This window comes from Leucopleurus acutus (genome assembly GCF_964270905.1).
Source record: "Leucopleurus acutus genome assembly, chromosome: 11".
Taxonomy (NCBI): Eukaryota; Metazoa; Chordata; class Mammalia; order Artiodactyla; family Delphinidae; genus Leucopleurus; species Leucopleurus acutus.
In genome coordinates this window covers 41,376,720-41,401,241 of record NC_139152.1, presented here as the reverse complement: position 1 = coordinate 41,401,241, position 24,522 = coordinate 41,376,720, and the positions used below count along the sequence as shown (strand labels likewise).

The following is a 24,522-nucleotide window of genomic DNA, read 5'->3' as shown; positions in this document are numbered from 1 at the left end:
CAGATTACATCTAGTTGCCATGTCTCCTTAGGCTTTCTTGGCTGTGACAATTTCTCAGATTTTTCCTTGTGTTTGATGTTCCTGATGGGTTTGAGGAGTACCAGTCAGGTGTATTGTAAAATGCCCCTCTATTGGAATTCATCTGATATTTTTCCCACATTTACCCTGGGGCTATGGGGTTTGGGGAGAAAGATCACAGAGGTAAAGTACTATTGTCACAATATCATTTCAAGGGTACATATTATCAAATGATTTATGACTCAGTGTTGACCTTGATCACCTAGCTAAAATAGTGCTTGTCAGGTTTCTCCACTGCAAAGTTAGTTTTTTCCTCATTTGCCATATTGTGCTCTTTAAAAGGAAGTCCATATGTGCAGCCCACATTTAAGGAATGGAGAGTTATGCGCCCCCTCCTCTAGGGTGGAGTATCTACGTAAATTATTTGAACTTTTAAGCACAGGAGTCTGTCTCTTCTCTCCTATTTAGTAATTTATTAGGTTATTTATTTATATCAAAATGAACTCACAGATATTTAATACTTTGGGTTATAAAACCTAATACTACTTTATTTTCTTGCTCAAGTTCCAGCTTTGGCCATCAGAACCTCTTTCAGTTGGTTTTTGTGCCCCTTTCACATACGCGCATCAATGTGGTTTATTCTCTCTATCTTTTTTTTTTAGCACTTCCTTACTTTCTGGTACTTACAAGTTACAAGATGCTTCAGGTTCATCTTGAATATTTCCTGCCCCAGTTCTAGAATCTGTCATTTCTCCAAGGACTTCTGGTTCCTTTCATTAGAGAATAGTATTAAAAACCAAGATCTGGTTGCTATGTGTGGTCATTGCTACTAGGGTGTTATTTCTGTTTGGCCCTCTCATCTTTCTTTTTTTTCTTTTTTTTTTTTTTGGCTTGTGGGGTCTTAGTTCCCTGACCAGGGATTCAACCTGGGCCCTCGGGAGTGAGAGTTTGGAGTCCTAACCACCGGAGCACTAGGGAATTCCCTTGGCCCTCTCATCTGACAGAGCAAAAAAAATGTGTGCGTGTGCTGACCCATGAATATACACATATCTATAGACATTTATGTATATAATCATCTGTAACTACATTAAGCTAAACATGAGTTCTTGTCAATGTCTCTAACTCTAATTCATTATCACATGGATCATTCTAGCTCCCTCCCCTTGCTTATCAGTAAATTCCTACCCAAAACAGTGAGAAACCTGTTCCTACCATCTGCCATCCATTTACTTAATTGTTCAGTCCAGTATACATGTATAGCAGTATCAGAATTATTAACCCATACTCCCAAGGGAAACAACTTATCAACTACAGTACAGCCTTCATATGTAGTTCCTTTTGCCTTGGTCTTACAGAATCCTTTCATTTCCAGTTACTTAGGTCAGCAACACTACCTCTTCCCCAGCACTGCCATTTCTTTCAGTGAGGTTGTGTCATACATTTCTAATATGGTTAGATTGTCGTATCACAGTATGAATTCCTTCCTGGGATCCCCTTACCTCCTAGGTGGTTATTTTTAAAAATTTGCGTATGTAGTTTCACTCTTGGTACTGTAGAGTTCTGTAGGGTTTGACAAATGTATATTGTCATGTATCCACCATTACAGTATCATACAGAATAGTTTCTCCATCCTAAAAATCCCCTGTGTTTAATCCTTCCCCTCTCTCCAAGACTCTGGCAACCGCTGCTTTTTTAGGGTCCCTATAGTTTTGACTTGTCAAGAATGTCATATAATTGGAATTATGCAGTATGTAGCTTTTCCAGACAGGTTTCTATCTCTTAGCAATACACATTTAAGTTTCCTCCATAACATTTTGTGGCTTAATAGATTATTTCTTTTTATTGCTGAATAATATTTCATTGTATAGATGTACCACAGTTTGTTTATCTCCCTATTGAAGGACATTTTGGCTGCTTCCACGTTTTGGTGATTAAGAATAAAGCTACTATAAACATTCTCATGCAAGTATTTTGTGTGGACGTAAGTTTTCAAATTAACTGGGTACATACCTAGAAGCATGATTGCTGAATCATATAAGACTACATTGGGACTTCCCTGGTGGTCCAGTGGTCAAGACTCCGTGCTCCCAATGCAGGCCCGGGTTCCATCCGTGGTCAGGGAACTAAATCCCACATGCTGCAACTAAGAGTCCACATGCCGCAACTAAGAAGTCTGCACGCTGCAACAAGATCCTGTGTGCCGTAACTAAGACCTGGCACAGCCAAATAAATAAATATTTGGGACTTCCCTGGTGGCGCAGTGGTTAAGAATCCGCCTGCCAACGCAGGGACACAGGTTTGATCCCTGGTCCGGGAAGATCCCACATGCCGCGGAGCAACTAAGCCTGTGCACCACAACTACTGAGCCTGCGCTCTAAAGCCCACGAGCCACAACTACTGAGCCCACGTGCCACAACTACTGAAGCCCACATGCCTAAAGCCTGTGCTCCACAAGAGAAGCCATGAGAAGCCCGCGCACCACAACGAAGAGTATAGCCCCCACTCACCACAACTAGAGAAAGCCCATGCATAGGAAAAAAGACCCCATGCAGGCAAAAATAAATAAATAATAGTAGTAAATTTTTTAAAAGACTGCATTATTTTGTAAGTAATTTTGTAAGAAACTTCCAAACTGTCTTCTCAAGTATCTGTACCATTTTCATTCCCACCAGCAATAAACAAAAGTTCCAGTTACTCCATATCCTTGCGAGCATTGGTATTATCTGGTTTTTTTTTTTTTTTTTTTTTTTTGGGTACGCGGGCCTCTCACTGCAGTGGCCCCCCCCGTTGCGGAGCACAGGCTCCGGACGCACAGGCCCAGTGGCCGTGGCTCACGGGCCCAGCCGCTCCGCGGCATGTGGGATCCTCCCGGACCGGGGCACGAACCCGTGTCCCCTGCATCGGCAGGCGGACTCTCAACCACTGCACCACCAGGGAAGCCCTATCTGGTTTTTTTTTAATTTTAGATATTTTAATAGGTGTGTAACAGTATCTCATTGTAATTTCAATTCTCTAATGACAAGTGATATTGAGCATCTTCTCATATGCTTACTTGCTGTCAGTATATATTATTTCTTACCTTCATTAAAAATAAAGAGTTGTACATGCATGCTACTTTGAGAAGCATGTACTTATTTCAGTGAATGGATGTGACAGACATTCTGTAATGTATTTAGAGAAGAGTTTAAAAATACATGTATTAACTATGGATATATGAGTGTTCACTGAAAGCAACTTTGACAGGAGTGTTATTTCAGTGAATGGATGTGATAGCTCTTCTGTAATACATTTAGAGAAGTGTTTAAAAACATGCAATAATGATGGTTATGAGGGCTGTACATTCATGCTACTTTGGGAAGAGTGCTATTTCAGGGAATGGATGTCTTCACTTCTAGTAATCTAGCATCAAGTTTGCTGTGTTATTTTTGAAGAATAGTTTTGCTGGATATAGAATTCTTGGTTAATAGTATTATTCTTTCAGCACTTTGAATATACCATCCCACTGCCTTCTGCCTCCACTGTTTCCGATAAGAAGTGACCTGTTAAATTTACTGCGGTTCCCCTGTTCTAAATGGGTCTCCTTTGATTGTGATGAGTCATTTTTCTCTTTTTGCTTTAAAGATTCTCACTTTGTCTGGCGTTCAACAGTTTGACTATGATGTTCTAGGTATCGATCTTTCGGTATTTATCCCACTTAGAATTTGCTGAGCTTTTTGAACGTGTTGATTAATGTTTTTCATCAAATTTGGGATAATCTGGCCATTATTTCTTCAAATACTTTTAATGCCCCACTGTCTTCTTCTTCTGGGACTTCTATTGCTTGTACATTGGTATGCTTGATGGTATCTTACAAGTCTCTGAGGCTTTGTTCATTTTTCTTTATTCTTTTTCCTCCCTGTTCTTCAGAGTAGACAATCTCTAGTTATCTAGCATCAGGTTTGTTGGTTATTTTCTTCTGTAAGCTCAAACATGCTGTTGAGCCCTTTTGGTGAATTTTTCATTTCAGTTATTGTACTACTCAACTCCAATTTTTCCACTTGGTTTTCCAGTTTTCACCTCTTTAATGATATGCTCTATTTGATGAGTAACTGTCATCATACTTTTATTTTAAAATATGGTTTCTTTTAGTTTTTTGGACATATTTATAACTGCTTCTTTTTTTCTGATAAGTCCAACATCTGCCCACCTCCTCTCCCTGGTCCCTGAGACAATTTCTACTGACTGCTTTTCCTCCTGTGTATGGGTCACACTTTTCTGTTTCTTTGCATGCTTTTTTTTATGTTGAAAACTGGACATTTTAGATAATATGTTGTAGCAACTCTGGATTTTGATTCTCCTTACAACCTCCAGAGTTTGTTTTTGTTGCCTTTTTGGTTTGTTTTTTAGTGACTTGTCTGGACTAATTTGGTGGAGTCTGTAACCCCCACAGTGGGCAGCCACTGATATCTTTGCTCAGTTGTGTTTTTTTGTTTGTTTATTTTTATTTTTAAGCCTGAATTTTAGGGGTTACTTTTGGGTCAGCATAGCTTAGTGGTCAGTCAATGATTAGTCAATCGTTAATTAATCCAGATTGATCCAGTAAGGCTTCTACTCTTTGCTAACGGATCTGTGTATGGGTTAAAGTAGTATTGTTAAAGAATTGCTTTGCTCTAGATCAAATCAACCCCCTCAGGCAGTAGAGCTGTCAGTTCTCACAGGCTGCCTCATTCTGGAAGAACTCAGGCCATAGGGCTAGGGAGTTGGAGATGGAAGCAGCTCCAGGCTAAAACATCATAGCAAATTTTTCTTGAATAAATTCTTCTCAATTTGTTGTATGCCTTTGCTCAGTTTCCAAAGTCCTAAAATGATTGTTTTTGGCAGTTTTGCACAGTTTTTTCATTGCCTTTCTGGGAAAAATTTGCTGAGTTTCTCATTCAGCCATTTTGGAAATCCCTTCAAATGTTTGCCTTCTATTCTTTTGTGATCCTTTTGAAAGAATCAAGGTTAGCTTCGACTCAGAAAAGGGAGAATAGAAAGATAGGAATCCAAGAAAGAAAATGGAAAGCACCAAGCATAATCAAAACCAAAGGAAAGTTCTGGTTTACCTTATGTCTAATCTCAAAATTGTAATCGAAAGTAAGTTGAGGTCACAGCTGAGTTCTTCTCCTAAACTCTGGAAGAAGAACTTCTAGATGATTGTGGGAAAAGAGTCATTCTTTTGAAAATAGTGCTGTTTATTTTGGGGCCAAACTTTCCTGATGAAACTTTATCCTGTATCTATCTGTTAATTTAGGCTAAATTGCTTAGGCTTAAACATAGAGCACAGCACAAAAGAAGAAATGCGATCTCATTATTTTATTTATTTATTTATTTATTTATTTATTCTAGCATCTAGAGGTTCTCTATGGAAATCCTGGATAGAAAGTGTTATAAAGCGACGTGCAACAGCTCATGCTTTAAGACCAGATCAGATGATTAGTGATCAATTTGCAACAAATACAAAGGTTTCAGAAATCCAAGATATGCTACAGGAACTCAAAGATACTGCAGTGTTCAATAAATTGGAAAACAATGCTATTAAATATATGTCATCAACAATAGAAAACCTTTCTAAAGCTTTGAGTACACTAAATGATGAAGTGAAAGTTATTAACCTCCAAAGTGCCAATATGTATACAAACGAGATGAGTGAAAGAGAAAAAGATTTTCCTGAAGATAATACAAGATCTCAGTAAAAAAAATGAAATGCTTCAGCAGAAACTTCAAGAAGCAGAAGAAAAATATAAACACCTTGTTCGATCCAAAGGCGTAGAACACCAAGCATTGCCCACATCAACACTGAGAGTGTTACCTGAGCCTTCTCCACAATTAGCCATTAGCCAAGCTGACACATTAGACAGTGTAGATAATATTTTGGCCAAAGAATTTGAAATTGTTGTAGATGAGGCCCCCCAAAAAGGGACCAAAGCCTTGGGGATCAAGTGGGACTCATCTCCTTCATACACAGCCCAAGGTGAGACAATTTCAGATATAACTGACCAGCAATACCCTTTACCTGAAAAAAAACAGAAAAAGTCTTCTGAAGAGATCACTGAAGATATCATTATAGATAAGATATCAGCGAAGAAAGGCGGTGCCTTTCAGAAAGATGGGACTGATCAGTACCAATCACAGGAAGGAAAGCACACAAAAGGCCCATATGTGCAGGAGACTTCTGAATCAAATGTGAATGATGATAAAGGTAAACAGAAAGTCACAGGGACCAAACTTGATCACCACTTTGAAATACAAGCACTAGAAAAGAAAAGAAATAAAATCCTTTTCTGAAAGCAAATCAAAGTCACTCACTGAATCAAAAAGTCAACATTTTCCTTCTGATTTCCCTTCTGACACAAAGAGCCAAGGTGGCAAAAGTGGAACCAGTAGTATATGGGAAAGACTCAGGAAAGCCAAACTTAAATATTCACATAGCAAAAGTCAAATTTCTTCAGAGAATAAAGAGGAACTCATCATTGAGTCAATGGACGAAGAAGGCAGAAGTGAGATGAGTAGCCAAGCGGAGCCATCCAGGTTGAGCCAACTTGATTATTCCTCTGAGAAAATGAAAATAAAAGGAAAGAAACACCAAATCTCTCCAGGAACCATTATAAGCAAAGAAGAAAAAACTGAAGAGAAGGATATGTCCGTCTTCGCCATGAAAGTCAAGTCTCTTGAACTTGTTAAATCACAGTCTAGAATAACTAAAGAGACTTCAGGAATTCCAGATGGCAAAAGAGAACAGAGTAACCTAGAAGAATTTCAGAAAGCCATAGTGTCATTCCTAAAAGAGAAAACTGATAACACAGGAAAGCCTTTGGATAAAAAGACTAGGTCAAAAGAAGAGTTATTATTAAAAAGAGCAGAAGTTGAAAAATTAGGAATCATAAAGGCAAAAATCGAGGAATATTTCCAAAAAGTGGCTGAAACTGTGACAAAAATCTTGAGAAAATACAAAGATATAAAAAATGCAGGATAAATTGGAGAGAAACCTATGAACTAAAAAAAGGTGGTCTCATTTATGTCAGAATTGCATTTTCAGAAGCAGATTAGTGCAAAGTCAGAAATTAGCACCTTACTTTCACAGGAGAGCCTTGGCCCACTAACTGACAATTTAATACAAATGATCTTGGCTGAAATAGAAAGTGAAAGGGATGTTCCTGTAGCCTCAACAGTAGGGAAAGACCATAAGGAGAAGGAAAAACAAAGGCTAGAAGAAAGGAGCTATGAGATGATAAATAAGAATTTGGAAAAGGAAGAGGCATGGCTCCCAATGAAGGAGGGAAAGCGAGGGCAACAGAAGCAGAAAAAGTGGCAGGAAGAAGAGGTGTGGAAGGGACAGCAAAAACAGAGGATGCAAAAGCAGATTGAGCCAGATGAGAAGCAAAAGAAAAGGGAAGAGGAGAAAGAAGGGCATCAGAAGTCAAAGCAGCAGCAGCTGGAAGCATGGAAGTAAAAAATGAAAGAACAAGGAGTGCCCTTGGAGAAGGAGAAAGGACAGCAGATGATGCAGGTTCAGAAGGAAGTGAGATATCTGGAGCAAGAAAGCAGTTGGGAGAGAGAGGAGGAGAAGCAGAAGCCAAGGAGAAAGGTAGAGGACCGTGAAAGGCAGAAGCAGAAAACAGCAAAGGAGGTGAAAACTTTTGAACAATCAGAACAGGTGCTCAGTCACACTTCAGTGACATTGTCTTCCAGGTGGCAGAGCACACCAAAAGACGCATTGCAGCTACACCAAAGAAGAGAGTTCAATGGGAATCTTAAGAAATTAGAGAATCTGGCTGATGGAAAGCACCCCATACCAATCATTCCTCCCATCTCTACACAATCTTCCTCACCAGGAACCTTTTCTATTTCTGGACAGTCTCCCACAAAGTCCATTACTCTTACCCCTCAGCAGGCCCAGGCAATGGAAATTGACCTCACCCCTGAAGAGGCCAAGGCACTGGGAATCACCCCCACCTCCCATCAGGTTCAGGAATTGGGGGAAACCCCTACTCCTAAGATGTCGCAGGGTTTGGGAGCAGCCCACACACCTGAGCAGGCCCATGCACTGAGGGTCATTCTTACCCCTCAGCAAGTCCAGGCATTGGGGATAACTCTCACCCATGAGCAGGCCCAGACACTGGGGATTCATGTCACCCCTGAACAGGCCCAGGCACAGGTGGTTCCCCATGTCACCGCTCAGCAGACCCAGGAACTGGGGGTCACTCTCACCCCTCAACAGGCCCAGGGACTGGGGATCCATGTCACCCCTCAGCAGGCCCAGGACTTGGGGGCCCCTTTCACTTTAGGACAGGCTCAAGCATTGGGGGTTTCTCTCTCTCCAGAACAGTTTGAGGAATTAGGAGTTCCTCCCACCTCAGATAACAACTATACCTTAGAATCTCCCCACATCCCAGAACAAATCCAACCTTTGGGAGCCCCTTTCACGCCAGGACAGGCCCAGTCCATGGGTATTACTCTCAGGTCTGAGCAGGACCTAAAATTAGGAGCTCTTCTTATTAATGAGCAGTCCTTACCACACAGGGCTGGTCCTCCTTCAAGACATACTCTGGAAGTTGGGATCTTTTCCATTACTGATAAATCTATCACAACACGTGCTCCTCACATTCCTAAGCAGTCCCCAGTATCATCTGCTCCTGTTGCTGAGAAGTCCCCTATAGTTGAGGTCTCTTCTACTCCTTTGCAGATATCAAGGTCTCCTCTTACACAAGCCCCCTTTGTCCCTGGGAAATCCTTGGGAATGAGGATTCCTTCAGAACCCAGGAAGCTCCTGGCACCACAGACTTTTCCTTCCTCTAGACAGACCCCAGTTTCTAAGGGTCAATCCACCTCTGTTCGGTTCCCAGCTCCAGTCCCCAGCCCAATATCTGGGCCCTCTCCCACTCCAGGGCAGCCCCTTGCACCAGGCCCTTCTTAGTTCTAGGCAATTCTTCATATCTAGGGACATTGTGACTCCCCAGTTGCCTCTGATATTGAAGCCCCTTCTTGACCTCAGACAGCTCCTTATATCTGGAGTCCCAGCCACGTCTGCACAGATTCCCAGTATCTGGGCTCCTTTCTCTCATGGGAAGTGCTTGGTTCCTGGGGCTTCTTCCACCCCTGAGGAACTCTTGGAATCTGGACCCTTAACCCTCTCTGAGCAGCCCCAGGCACTCCAGACCTCTGCCACCCATGAGCAATCTCCCTATCTACAAGCCCCTTCTACCCTTAGGCAGCATCTGTCACCATGGACCCTTCTTGGGCAAGCCTGCCCACTATGGATCCCTCCCACCCCTGGGCAACGCCCTACACTATGGACTCCCTCAACCCCTGGAAAGCCCCAGAAAAATTTGTCCTCTCCTGTCTCTAAGAAAAGTAAGGAAAGATTGTCAATTATTTCTTCTCTGAAACCTAAATCAGCATTGGTCCACCCCAGTGCTCCAAGTTTCAAGGTACCTCAAGCCCCTTTCACCACTAAGAAGTTCCAAATATCAGAGGTCTCTGACACTTATGAAGAAATCCAGAGACCCCCGAGATCCTTTTGCTACGGAACAATTTAGAACATTTAAGTCCTATCTCACTGATTACAGGACACCAGTATCCCAAACCCCTTACATTGATGAGGGGGCCCTTCCTACTCTCATTAAGCCTGTAATATCACTACCTTCTCTTACTACCCAAAACATCACAGAGCTCACCTTCTGAATGGGACCAGAAATCCCGATTTCCCCCTATAGATAAGCCCTGGATACTGACCTCACTTTCAGGTACCCAGAAAACCAAGATGATGGTGCCCACTTCCTATCCCCAAGAGCTCAAAGAACAGAACTATTTTGTTGATGTGGAGGCTCAGCGGAAGAACCTGATTCTCTTAAATCAGGCGACAAAAGCTTCTATACTCCCTTCACAACTACACACAACAGCTAGGAATCTCATAATTGAGACACTTCATACGGACAAAGTTCGGCTGGGATACCTATTCCACAAGTACATTGCCTATAGGCTGATCCAGTGTGCAAGGTAGATATAAATATTGTGTGTCCAGTTTTCTGAAATCAGGTTTAGTCCTGATTTCAAATATCCTCCCTCACTGCCCTATAAGTATATACATATTTGTCAGATTAGATGTTCTAAAAGATTCTCTTCTAGAAGGTCTGTGGAATGGAAGCATATTTAAGATAGTAAAAGGAAGTATATTTTTTAGGAAATAAAAAATGTCTTATAACATCTATTTCATTCATTTATATCTCTAGCAGACATGCTTAAGTATATTTTGTGGATCATGGTTGATCTCCAAAATATCAACTTCAGAAGTTTAGAAATGCTTCCAACTGGAAGAATGGTAACTTCCAACTGGTAACAATTTATACATTGGTCAGCATTATAAAAGAGTACTTCCCCACATCAAGACTAACATGAAATATTATCAGTTTTTTGGTTCATTGCCAAGGTAATAGACAAAATATGGCATTTCAATGCTTTAATTTGCATTACTTTTATTATAGGTTGAGGTTAAGCATCTTTTCATAGACTTAAGAGCCATCTGTATTTTATTTTCTGCGAAGATTCTATTCAATACTTTGCCCATTTTTCAATTGGGTTGTCAAGTTGCTTTTTTAATTGATTCGTGGGGCCTGTTCAAATATTTGGAAAATTAGTCCCTTGTCTGTGACATAAATTGCCAAATTTCCCCCACTTGTGTTTTGACTCTGCTTTTGGTGGGTTCTGCTTTCTAAAAAAATTTTGATTTTTATGTGCTTATATTTTCTTATTTAAATATTTATTTATTTATTTTGGATGCACTGGATCTTAGTTGCGGCATGTGGACGTCTTAGTTGTGGTACGCGGACTCTTAGTTGCGGCATGTATGCGGGATCTAGTTCCCTGACCAGGGATCGAAGCCGAGCCTCTTGCACTGGGAACTTGGAGTCTTACCCACTGGACCACCATGGAAGTCCCTATATCAATATTTGCAATAATGCTTTGTACCATATTTAGAAAGGCCCTCTCCACTATGAGAAATATAAAGAAATTCTTTCTAGGTTGCTTTTAGTACTTTTATGGTTGGTTATTAGTTTTTTGTTTGTTTGTTTTACATTTAAGTCTTCGATTCTAAGCTTTCTGTTGTGAGATATAGGTGTGATGTTTTTCACTCCCCCCCATCACTATTTAAAAAATAATCTACCTTTTTCCCCATTGATTTGAATGTAGCTTCGTCATAAATTGTTGTATCATTTAAGTCCATAACTGGATTTTCTATTATTTTTTATTGATTGCATATAGATGAGTTACTTCTATTCTCTGTTATTTATTGCAGTTTTATTTTTATGATGCTGAGTCTTTGTGGTAGTTAGTACTATTTGCCAGTACTTGTCAATGAGATGTGAGCAGAATTAATGTGTATCATTTCTGTACTAAGCTTGTCATTGTCAATTTGAGACCCTCTAGAGTCTCCTTTTCCTCTGGTATGATAACCTATAGTATTCAAGGTGATGACTGCTCTGTTAGCCTGTGTTCCTGAGAGTATAGAATGAAGCTCATTCCCTGCAAAGCCATGATGGATTTGTAGTATGAGCAACAGGTAAACTTTTGTTTACAAACAGCAAAACCCAGTTTATCTTTACTAATATAGTCTTCCTGTTCAAGAAAATGATATACCTTTGTTTTTGTTCAGGTCGTGTGTGTGTGCGTGTGCACGTGTGTGTGTGTGTGTGCGTGTGTCCTGTTGGAGCATTCTAAAGTTTTCATCTAGCTCTTGCATATTCTGCCATAAGTGTATATCTTGCTAGTTTTTATTTTTGTTGTTACTATTGTAAATGGACTCTCTTCTTCTATGATACCTTCTAACTGGTTGTTATTTGTATAAATGAAGGCTAGATTTCTCTATATCAATTTTGTATGCAGCCATCTTACTGTATTCAAAAGCATGTGATAGTTTTTCAGTTGATATTCTTGAGTTTTCCAATTACATAATCATATCACCTGCAAATAATAATTTTTTACATCTAGAATTTCCAACTTTTAAACATCTCATTTCTGTCCCTGTCTACCTGAATTGATTAGTACCTTCAGAACTATATTAAAAAATATTGGTGATGTGGCCACAAGGCCATCTTTGTTCATTTGACTTGCCCTGAGTAACAGCTAGTAGTGCCCTTCCATGGTCCCATGTTATTTTTTTCTAGGAAAAACTCACCTTCAAGAACATTTAAAAGGATTGTTTATATTTATATTCTCCTTTCTGAAAAAGTTACAAAACAACTTTAACCTTAGTCAATTTCATTTTGAGGGGGGTTATTTTCTCCATTCCTTTGTAACTCAGAATGCCAAAATGTAAGTCCTTCCATTGCTAATTATTATAGTGGTGATAGTGGACATTTTTCTAGTATATGTCATTAAAAAATGCTGGCTTTTGGGTTGAAATACATTTTATCATATTAAAAAAGTATCCGTCAGCTCCTGTTTTGTTATTTTTTTTTAATCAAGAGTGAATGTTGAATTTTGTTAAATTTATTAAATCACATTTTGTTAAATGTGATTTCAGCACTTCATTTTCATGGTTATTAGAGAACATATTTTCTCCTCAGATCTATTAATATGATTAATTATTTTAAACCATCATCACATCCCTGGAATTTGTCCTTGTTGTACCTTTCTTTGAATGTGTTACATTTGCTAATATTTTATTTAGGATTTTAATTGCATTGATATTCATTAGTAAGTTTGGTGGTTTACTTCTTTTGGTGCTATCTTTGTCAAATTTTGGTATAATTTTAAGTTTATATCATTTAAAAAATGTGAAAGCTTATTTTTTTTCTATGCTCTGGAACAGTTTAATGATAAAATTAGCTATTCTTTGAAAGTTTGGTAGATTTCACCTATGATATTATATGGGCTTGGTACTTTTGGGGGGAATTCTATGACAACTTTCTTAATTTTTATATGGCAGTTAAGTTTGTTTAGTTTTAGTGAAGATTTTGAAGATCTAAGTGACACGATGTGACCTGTTTTAGTAAAATCATTTAAAAATGGAAATATATAGATCAACATTTCACAACAATATTTAATTTATACACTTATAACTTTTATAATTGATCCATCAAGGATCAATTTGTTCATTCTGCAGAAAGCTCTTCTTTAATATTTAATGTTATAATAATCAAATCACCAACAGGTATAACAAGGAATTAAATATTGACAGATGAAAGATTCCATAATAAAAATGGCTGAGTCAAGAAGATTCTAACATTATATGGGAGAGAAAACATAAAGTATAATAATATAAACTATTTTTGAATAAAGAAAGTTTTGTAGAACCTCTGTAAGTAAAGAGTCCATGTTTAAATGCTAAAATACAGTTTTAGAGTTGTATTACCACATGATCAGTGTAATAAACCTGAAAAGCAATGATGGAAAGAATGTAAAATTACACCAGATGCTGATAATGAAACATTTCATTTCCATATATATTGAAGAAAGTTCTTAAAGATACTAAATGTTGTGGTGACTAGATAGGATTTAACTTATCATTTAATTCATCAACATTTAAAATATCCACTTCATGCCAGGGGCTGGGTTAGGCCCAGGGGGTAGAGGGTGGAAGGATACAAAAATGGATAAGCCATAACCCTGCCTTGAGGGCACTCAAAGTCTACTAAGAGACAGTCACACAAACAGATGATTATATAGTATGATGTGGAAAGAATATATCACCTACTCTATACAAGAGGACTGAGGAGAGGGGAGAGTTAGGTAAAGCTTCTAGGAGTCCAGACCTTTGAACTATGTCTCAAAGAACTAGTAAAAGTCAGTAAGGCAGCAAAGGCAGAGAGTCTAGCAGGATAAAGAAAGGAAGAAAGAAGCAAAGTTTTGTGTGTGTGTGTGTGTGTGTGTGTGTGTGTGTGTGTCTGTCGGTGGAAACCAGTAACTGTTTTGGGGCACAATGAACCATATATATCCATATAAGATGGCAAATTTAAATGATAAATGTTTTGTGTGTTCTGACTGCTTCACCAATCGGCCGTTCCCCCTTCTCTCTCCCTCTCCTTGGGCTTCCCTATCCCCTGAGACACACAACAATATTGAAGTTAGGCCAGTTAATAACCCTACTATGGCCTCTAAGTGTTAAAGTGGAAGGAAGAGTCTCATGTCTCTCACTTTATCACTTTAAGTCAAAAGCTAGATATGAATGAGCTTAGTAGGGAAGGCATGTTGAAAGCTGAGAACGGCTGAAAGCTAGGCCTTTTGCACAGTTAGCTAAGTTGTGAATGCAAAGGAAAAGTTCTCGAAGGAAATTGAAAGTGCTACTCTAGTGAACACATGAATGATAAGAAAGACAAACAGCCTTATTGCTGATGTGGAGAAAGTTTTACTGGTCTGGATAGAAGATCAAACCAGCCATGACATTCCCTTAATTGAAAGCCTAATCCAGAGCAAGGCCCTAAGTCTCTTCAATTCTATGAAGGCTGAGAGAGGTGAGAAAGCTGCAGAAGAAAAGTCTGAAGCTAGCAGAGGTTGATTTATGAGGTTTAAGGAAAGAAGCCTCTTCATAACATCAAAGTGCAAGGTGAAGCAAGTGCTAATGTAGAAGCTGGAGCAAGTTATCCAGATCTAGCTAAAATAAGTAATGAAGGTGGCTATATTAAAAAATAGATTTTCAGTGTATACAAAACTGCCTTATATTGGAAGAAGATGCCATCTAGGACTTTCATAGCTAGAGAGGATTAGTCAATGCCTGGCTTCAAGGCTTCAGAGCTTTTGAAGGACAGGCTGACTCTCTTGTTAGGGGCTAACGCAGCTGGTGACTGTAAGTTGAAGCCAGTGCTCATTAACCATGCTAAATTAAAATGCTAAATCTACTCGGCTATGTTCTATCAATGAAACAACAAAGCTTAGATGACAGCACAACTATTGACAACATGGTTTACTAAATATTTTAGGCCTACTATTGAGACCTACTGCTCAGAAAAAAAAGATTCCTTTCAAAACATTACAGCTCATTGACAATGCACCTGGTCACCCAAGAGCTCTAATGGAGATGCTCCATTAATCTTAATCTCCATTAAGATTCATGTTGTTTTCATGCCTGCTAACACAGCTTCCACTCTGCAGCCCATGGATCAAGGAGTAATTTCGACTTTCAAGTCTTATTATTTAAGAAATAGATTTCGTAAGGCTATACAGTAGCTGCCATAGATAATGGATCTGGGCAAAGTCAATTAAAAACCTTCTGGAAAGGATTCACCATTCCAGATGCCATTAAGATCATTCATGATTCATGGAAAGAAGGCAAAATACCAACGTGAACAGGAGTTTAGAAGAAATTGATTCCAACCTTCATGGGTAACTGAGCAGCTCAAGACTTCAGTGTAAGAAGTAACTGCAGACGTGGTGGAAACAGCAAGAGAACTAGAATTAGAAGTAGAGCCTGAAGATGGGACTGAATTGCTACCATCTCATGATGAAACCTGAATAGATGAGGAGTTGCTTCTTATGGAAGAGCAAAGAAAGTGGTTTCTTGAGATAAATTCTTCTGATGAAGATGCTGGGAAGACTGTTGAAATGACAACAAAGGATTTAGAATACTACATAAACTTAGCTGTTAAAAAGCAGTGGCAGGGTTTGAGAGGACTGACTCCAATTTTAAAAGAAGTTCTACCATGGGCTTCCCTGGTGGCGCAGTGGTTGAGAGTCCACCTGCTGATGCAGGGGACACGGGTTCGTGCCCCAGTCCAGGAAGATCCCACATGCCGCGGAGCGGCTGGGCCCGTGGGCCATGGCCGCTGAGCCTGCGCATCCAGAGCCTGTGCTCCGCAATGGGAGAGGCCACAACAGTGAGAGGCCCGCGTAATGCAAAAAAAAAAAAAAAAAAAAAAGTTCTACCATGGATAAAATGCTATCAAACAAACAAACAAAAAATGCTATCAAACAGCTTTGCAGGCTACAGAGATATCATTCGTAAAAGGACAAGTCAATGGATGCAGCAAACTTCATTTTTGTCTTTTTTTAAGAAATTGCCAAAGCCACCGAAACCTTCAGCAACCACCACCTGATCAGTCAGCAGCCATCAGCACTGAGGCAAGATTCTCTACCAGCTCAGATGACTGTTAGAATTTTTTAGCAATAAAGTATTTTTATTTATTTATTTTTTAATTTTTAAAAATTGATATATAGTTAATTTACAATGTTGTGTTCGTTGCAAAGTGATTCAGTTATACACATATACGTATAAATATATATACATATATATACATTCTTTTTCAGATTCTTTTCCATTATAGATTATTACAAGATACTGAGTATAGTTTCCTGTGCTATACAGCAGGTCCTTGTTGTTTACCTATTTTATATATAGTAGTGTGTATATGTTAATCCCAAACTCCTAATTCATCTCCCCCACCCCCTGGTAACCACTTTGGTAACCATAAGTTTGTTTTCTATGTCTATAAGTCTATTTCTGCTTTGTAAATAAGTTCATTTTTATCTTTTTTTTTTGGGCCTTGCCATGTGGTTTGCAGGATCTTAGTTCAACCAGGGATCGAACCCATGTCCCCTGCAGTGGAAGCAGGGAAGCATGAAGTCCTAACCACTGGACCACCAGGGAATTCCCTGTACCATTTTTTCAGATGCCACATATCAGTGATATCCTATGATATTTGTCTTTCTCCGACTTACTTCACTTAATACGATAAAATTTGGGTCCATCCATATGCTGCAAATGGCATTATTTCATTCTTTTTATGGCTGAGTAATATTCCATTGTCTATATATACCACATCTTTAACCATTCATCTGTTGATGGACTTTTAGGTTGCTTCCATGTCTTGGCTATGGTAAATAGTGCTGCTGTGAACATTGGGGTGCATGTATCTTTTCAAAAGAACGTGTATCTTTTCAAATTAGAGTTTTCTCCAGATATATGCCCAGGAGTGGGACTGCAGGATCATATAGTAACTCTATTTTTAGTTTTTTAGGGAACCTCCATCCTGTTCTCCATAGAGGCTGCACCAATTTACATTCCCACCAACAGTGGAGGAGGGTAGTAATAGTTTTATATCCAAATTCTGATCATGCTTTTTCTCTGATGTCAGGAAGAACTTGGCTCGAATTTCCAGTTCTGAACTTCTCTAAGACTCAAATGTGCTGACTCAAATTTGTAAAATTGATGTAATGATAATTACTTCAAAGAATGGTTGCAAGGGGACTTCCCTGGTGGCGCAGAGGTTGAGAATCTGCCTGCCAATGCAGGGGACGATCCCTGGTCCGGGAAGATCCCACATGCCGTGGAGCAACTAAGCCCGTGTGCCACACCTACTGAGCCTGCACTCTAGAGCCCGCTCGCCGCAACTACTGAGCCCGCGTGCTGCAACAAATGAAGTCCACGTGCCTAGAGTCCATGCTCCGCAGCAAGAGAAGCCACTGCAATGAGAAGCCCCTGCACCGCAACAGAGCGTAGCCCCCGTTCACCACAACTGGAGAAAGCCCGGACGCAGCAATGAAGACCCAACGCAGCCAAAAATAATAATAATAAAAAAATATAAAATTAACTCAGAAAGTTAATATATTTAAGTATTAAATGATCCATATATACAGTAGGTTCTAAGCTATTACAACCCACAAAGAGACCTAAGAGTTATTCCCTTCCCCCTCTCTCTATATATGTAAAATACATATATTCAGAAAAACGTCTTCAGTGGGTTCCCATTGCCTACCTCCCCCAAAATCCAAACTCCATAATATGCTGTTTAAAGCCTTTCATGATCCAGCTATATCAGTCTCATCCCCCACGATATCCTTTCACATATCTGTGATCTAAAAGTTCCAGACTATTCACCACTCCCAAAATATAACTTTTATTGTCTTGCCTTTATTTATAGTGTTCCCTCAACCTGGAATTCTTCATCCCCTTTTTCTCAAACTTCAGTGGCTATAAGTTTTACCTGAGATTTTTTTTAAAATACAGATCCTGAAGCTTACCACCAAGATTTTTTATTCAAAAGGTCTAGGGATGCACCCTGGAATCTGCATTTTCAACAAGCACCACCCTCCCACCCCCAATAAAATGATTCAGTCCAGGTGATTAGGGTCCATACTTTGAAAAATACTGGTATTGTGGAAAGAGAAAAGATCTGCGTTTGCTTCCGAAATCTGTTATTTATCAATTATGTGACTTTAGAAAATTACTTAACTTTGCTCAGAATCCTTTTCCTCTCCTGTAGAATAGGGATGGCAAAAAACTATGTTTTGGAGGCCCAAACATTGTGGCCTACTACATTACAGTAAAGAGAGTACTACATTATTATGACTGTTCCTCAAGATCCTATTCAATATCTTCCTACGAAGCATTCTTTATTCCTCTTATTAGAATTAATTATGTTTTCCTTTTTGCTCAAACAGCTAAATTGCTATTTAGCATTTATTTCATTCTCTCTCTGACACAATTTATTAGTCTCCTAATCTGGCTTGTAAGTGCTTTGAAGGCAAGGACACTCTTTTTCATAATTGTATTAAGTACCTTCTATATGTTGTATACATATCAATACTAAAATATAATATATTAAAAAAATAATGAGCAACACTATTTTAACACTAAAAACTCTGTGAGGAGTTAATGAAAATTTGACAGTCATATAGAGTTTTGAAAGTTTAGTCATATAGGGAACTAGATTAAGGTCTCATTAAGCAAGCCTGCCACCCCTATACTATCTCTCTCTACTTACTAAGGATGAGATGAGAATGGTGACACCAGGTTTGCTGAGTTAGTGTCAGTAATTATATGAATCTCATTCTTGTTAATTTTTCCAAGAAACCACATAATTAAATGGTTACAAGCCATCCAGAATACTGGGAGAGGTTATGAGACCCAGAACCTCTACATAATGCTGAGCAGAATTGATGACTATCAAAAAAAGGTGATGCAGATCTGCACAGGGAAGCAGAAGTCGCTACAGCAGAAACAGAATCAGTGCCTGAGGAAAATGACGTACTTATTCAGCCAGGTAATCTGTTTTCTTTTCCCTCTCCCCAGTGTGTTGTAAGAAAAGGCAAAGTGGTAGGCTTTGAAAATAAGTTACCCGGAGATACCATAACATACTACACATTTCATGGCTTAAAACAACAGAAATGTATTCTCTTACAGTTCTGGAGGCCAGTTCGAGAAATCAAGGTGTTGGCAGGGTTGGTTCCTTCTGGAGGCTCTGAGGGAGAAATTTGTTCCAAGTCTCTCTTCTAGATTCTGGTGGCTATAGACAATCCTTGGCATTCCTTGCCTTGTAGCTGCATAACTCCAATCTCTGCCTCTGTCTTTCCCATGGCCTTCTTCCTAGTGTGTTTTATGTTCTCCTCTTACAAAGCCATGTGTCATTGGATTTAGGACCCATCTGGTTAAACCAGGATGACCTCATCTTGAGATCCTTAACTACATCTGTAAAGACCCTTTTTCCAAATAAGGCCACATTCACATGTTCTGAGTGAACATATCTTCTGGGGAGTTCATCATTCAATCCACTACACTGTGACTTCAGTGAAACTCCTAAATTGACAACAGGAATACTGGCTGGACTCTCTAGATGAGAAAAGGTTAGAATAGGAGAGACTTCCAGAAATGCTCAACTCCTTCCTAGTCAACCCACATCTACCAGCCTCTAGATATGAAACCTCTTGAGCTCACTGCTCTCCAGCTGATTCTTGGTGGTTACATTCCTCAAAACTATCAGAAAGCAAGTTTTAATATGCATTTACAAAAAATGGAGATAAGGGTTTACTTAACTTGCTTACATAGCACCAGGCACAGAAGATCCTGCTAAACTCTGACATCCACCCAATTATGTCTCAGAGCCCTCTCTGAGATGACCATCAGTATGCTTTTGGAAGTGATACCTTCCAAAAGTTATAGAGCTGAGATTAGAGTTCTTTGTTCTGGGATTATATGCTCCCATTATTTTCTCCAGCATGGAGTTCTGGAACATTCTTGGAGTTCTAGGAATATTTATACATCATTTTCTTTTACTAAAGTAAATATTTACAAGATTAGTTTACTTGCTACTCTAGAAGGTACAGAGAGACTTCTCATTATAGACATATTGTGAATTTTCCAGAAGTTACTTTTTCTTTTCTTTTCTTTTCTTTCTTTTTTTTTTGGCCATGCCACGCGGCTTGCAGGATCTCAGTTCCCCAACCAAGGACTGAATCCAGGCCACAGCAGTGAAAACCTGGAATCCTAACCACTAGGCCATCAGGGAACACCCAAAAAGTTACATTTTATTTTATTTTATTTTATTTTACTTTATTTTATTTTAGTTTAGTTTAGTTTAGTTGAGTTTGGCTGCACCGGGTCTTAGTTGCGGCATGCATGCGGGATCTCATTCCCCAACCAGGGATTGAACCTGGGCCCCCTGCATTGGGAGCAACGGGCCTTACCCACTGGACTACCAAGGAAGTCCCTAGAAGTACACTTTAAACATTAAAACTCTCTGACCTCAAAAATTGGATATTTTTGACAGTTCTGGGTTTGGAAAATACGACCAATGTAAATGGAGTAAAGCAAGATGAATTGGCAGTGTCATGAACTGTCTGACAGGAATTACAATGTCTAGGGCATTTCAGGGGATTAATATGGGTCTGGGGTCAGGGAAGCTAGAATCTAGATGATGAGGTGGGTATCAAGGCATCAAGAAGGGAGGGGAAAAAGCAAAAAGGAAGAAAAGGGTAGAAATGAATAAATACACTGAATCAGAGTGGTGGTCAAGAGGTTGGTTCTGCTACCAGATTGGGTTCAAATCAGCTTCACCACATACTAGCTAAGAGATCTTGGGCAAGCCACTTAACTTTTCTGAGCTTCATATCCCCATATGTAAGAAGACAAGGATAATAATAGCACCTATCTCATAAGGTAGCAAATATCAAATAAATTAATACATAGAAAGCACCTGACAGTCAAAGTTAGCTATCATTATATTTGCACAATGTTTCACAACTGATGAATATATTGTCTTACACAACTCTCATAAGAACCCTGTGTTTATTATTCTTGTTTTAGAAATGAGAAGAAAGAAGTGCAGATAAAATTAGCAACTAACCCAAAGTCACAAAGCTGGGAAATGAGAGGACTAAAACTAGAACTTAATGCAGGACCACGGTTTTTGTACATCACAGTTGCCAACTCTGAAATTGTGTGTTGGAGGCAGGTAGAGGTCGAGGAGTGGCAGGAGGAAGGGAGAAAGGGCCTGGAGAAAGAGAATTCCTTTTCCAAGGAAAAGGAAGTGTCACAGTTTAGCTAAGGCCAGCTAGGAAGACCTTCCTAAAGACTTTGGCCCTTTCTTTTCATGATTTCCTTTTTCTGATTTATTTATGCTTAGCTTCAAGAGATATATAAATTGAATCTAAATCAACCTATCCCTTTGATCATCAAAAAGAAGCAAATACCTGCCTCTACCAAATTTGTTCAACAGCCAATCCTAAAAGAAGAGGACAAAAAGTATGACATATTCAATAAGTTCAGGTATGTGGTAGGAAAGACAGACATTAAACTTTCTTTGGATAATATCTGGGACCTCATGATTTTTTTTCCTGCCCAAGAGCTTCCCCTTCTCCACAGTTTTGATATGGTTCAGTGGAGAATATTAATTTTCTTAGCTAATTTAGCAAAAGGCTTATTTCTACTTAAATATTTAATAACTAATTTTGAGTTCCTTAAAAAAAATGAAGTTGATTCTTCCTTACGAAGAAACAAATTATTTTAATACACACAGTGAAGAAACTTAGAAGCATTACTTGTTTTTTTTTTAAAAGAAGGTAGGCACTTTGGGAAGGAAGGGGAAAAGACTGCTGTGGGGGAAACATAGCCTGCATATGGAGTGTATACTCCATGAAGCTAAGAAAGTCGTTTTAAAACGTATTAGTAGGTGAAGTCATGGAAATGCAACTTTCAGGGGGAAAAAACGTTATTTCTGCAAATTCTGCAGTTTTAATCCATCTCTCAGTCAAAGTGGGCGCAGCTAATGTTCCTTGGTTCCAGGGGGGCTTTATAGGACATGGTGGTGGTGAAGAGAAGGGGCGAGAATAGGAATTATATCTTTTGAATGGCTATGGAGTTCAGGAGAGTTTGACGCTTCCAAATGGTGCTTGTTCTCTGATTCTCTAGACAAGAAGACCAAATGGAAGCCATCTGGAATGCTGATCTATCCACTTCAAGTTACCCAATAACAGAGAAGACATCAATGTATTCACTCTGGGCCCAGCTGGGTGGGTACCCAGATATTCCTATGCTGCTCCAGTTAGATGTTCACTCTACGTTCAGAAGATCTCTTACATGCATTCAACCAAAGTAAGTTAAGGACTGGGAGGGAGCACTCTGGTAATTGGGCCTTTGGTCACATACCTTTTGTTTCCCTAACGTGACTTTCTCTTACAGCACAGGGAGTTGCCAAAAGTAGTTTTTTGGTGTGAGGTCAGACTCACACCAGCCATAAAATAGTACAGGTAAATTCAACATTAGTCTTTTAGTGTTTCTCTTCATAGGCCTATAGATGTCACTACTGGAATAATATAAACAAACAAACAAACAGACAAAAAGCAGTTATAATACCATGAAACCTAATCTAACACTAGATAGGTCCACTTTGAATTCCACCCTTAGGGATTTATTACTGGAAGAACCAGAAAGACCGTAGTAGAATGCTCTCGCCCACTTCATGATTCAGTAACATGACCTTAAATGCAGTTGTCATATCTAGGCCAAATATGAAGTAAATTCGGTGCTTGTATCCCAGGATGCACTGAAGAGACTCGGAGAGAACAGGTAAGGTGGTCATGTGGTTCCACATTTCCAAATTCTGTTAAACCAGATTCTCACTGAAACTATTGGAAACCATTCTAGTGGAAGTGAAGAGTTTTGGAGTCTCCATTACCTCTCTCAAGTAAGAGAATTATTTAATGTTCTAAGCTAAGAATTTAGAAATGGAACTTTTGTAACCTGAAAGAGTTTGTGGGAGCAGTCTGATTTATTCTGGTGAAATCCAAGTCCTGGGGTAAGAAGAAATAGTGTTAACTCATCAATTTGTTTAGGTAGCAGACACCATGAAATAAGACACTTAAAATTCTATAATAAAGTAAAGTAATAGCAAAAATATTATATAATGTATACAATATAAAATCATATACCATGAGCACAAGCGTTCATGAAAAAAAGTAACCAAATCAAATGTAACCATTAAGTTGAATAAGTATGACTCCTAAGTTATAGGTTATAATCAGAAAGCAGCTTTCTTTTTGTCTCCCATTTTCCCTTACATTTTTTGAGTAATTAAATTAATTAACTTAGGCTATTTGGAGAGATAACATTGCTAATTTAATGCCTATAGTGCTTGGGACAAGATGTATAAAATTTTCTTTGAATAATATTTCCTTTATCTCCATTCCACAGCTAGCTTCAACTATTAGATATACTACTGACCTAACTATTCACTTCTTACTCATGCTAAATCCTACAAAGTTAGTGAGTCTCCTACTTGCAATTTACTGTTTGGAAGTACTCAGAATCAAGGAGCTTTCCATAGATTTTTTTTTAAGGTATAATGTATATACATTTAACCTCTTTAGGGTACAGTTCTGAGTCTTGACAAGTGCATAGTTATGGCAACCACTAATCTGCTTGCAGTCCCTATAGTTTTCTCTTTTCCAGAATGTCATATAAATGGAAGTATACAGTATGCAATCTTTTGAATCTGGCTTTTTCCACTTGGCATAATTCATGTGATTCATCCATGCTGTTACACGTATCAGTAATTCATTTCCTTTTACTTCCTGACTAGTATTATTCCACTGTATGGCTATACCATATTACTTTATCCATTCACCAGGTCAAAGACATCTGAGTTGTTTCCAGTTTTTGGCAATTATGAATAAAACTGCTATAAAAATTCATATACAGGATTTGGGGTGAATGTAAGTTTTGACTTCTCCTAGAAAAATACCCAGGTGTGGGATTGCTGGGTTGTATGATAAGTGTATATTTACTTTATAAGAAATGGCTAAGCTATTTTCCAAAGTGATTTTACATCCCTTTACATTTATTCAGTGAAGCTAGTTCTTACCCTACCTCTAGATGAAAACCTAGATGGTTCCATGACATTTCTGGTAACTTTTTTTTATATAGTATTTTAAAAAATATTTATTTTATTTATTTATTTTATTCTTGGCTGTGTCGCGAGTATTTATTCTTAGTTGCGGCAGGTGGGATCTTCATTGTGGCATGCGGGATCTTTTGCTGGGGCGTGTGGGCTCCAGAGAGTGTGGGCTCTGTAGTTTGTGGGCACACCTCTCTAGTTGAGGCACTCAGGCTCAGTAATTGTGGTGTGCATGCTCAGTTGCCCCGCAGCATGTGGGATCTTAATTCCCCGACCAGGGGTCGAACTCGTATCCCCTGCATTGGAAGATGGATTCTTTACCACTGGACCACCAGGGAAGTCCCCATTTCTGGTAACTTTTTAATAATGTAAGTTTATCTAG

The 24,522-nt window shown here is 39.0% G+C and overlaps 1 protein-coding gene across 1 annotated transcript in view; it reads left to right on the top strand.

The window, feature by feature from the left end:
* The window catches only part of FAM186A (family with sequence similarity 186 member A), a gene marked incomplete at both ends in the record, with an annotated part of 118,691 nt that overhangs the window by 42,520 nt on the left and 51,649 nt on the right, over window positions 1-24,522 (top strand). The window contains 12 exon segments of the mRNA XM_082850435.1: window positions 5,386-5,704; window positions 5,706-6,321; window positions 6,323-7,009; window positions 7,013-7,033; window positions 7,037-7,486; window positions 7,490-8,874; window positions 8,978-9,539; window positions 9,541-9,689; window positions 9,691-10,035; window positions 18,821-19,013; window positions 21,372-21,514; window positions 22,157-22,339. Coding sequence (XP_082706561.1) covers window positions 5,386-5,704; window positions 5,706-6,321; window positions 6,323-7,009; window positions 7,013-7,033; window positions 7,037-7,486; window positions 7,490-8,874; window positions 8,978-9,539; window positions 9,541-9,689; window positions 9,691-10,035; window positions 18,821-19,013; window positions 21,372-21,514; window positions 22,157-22,339 — 5,053 coding nt within the window.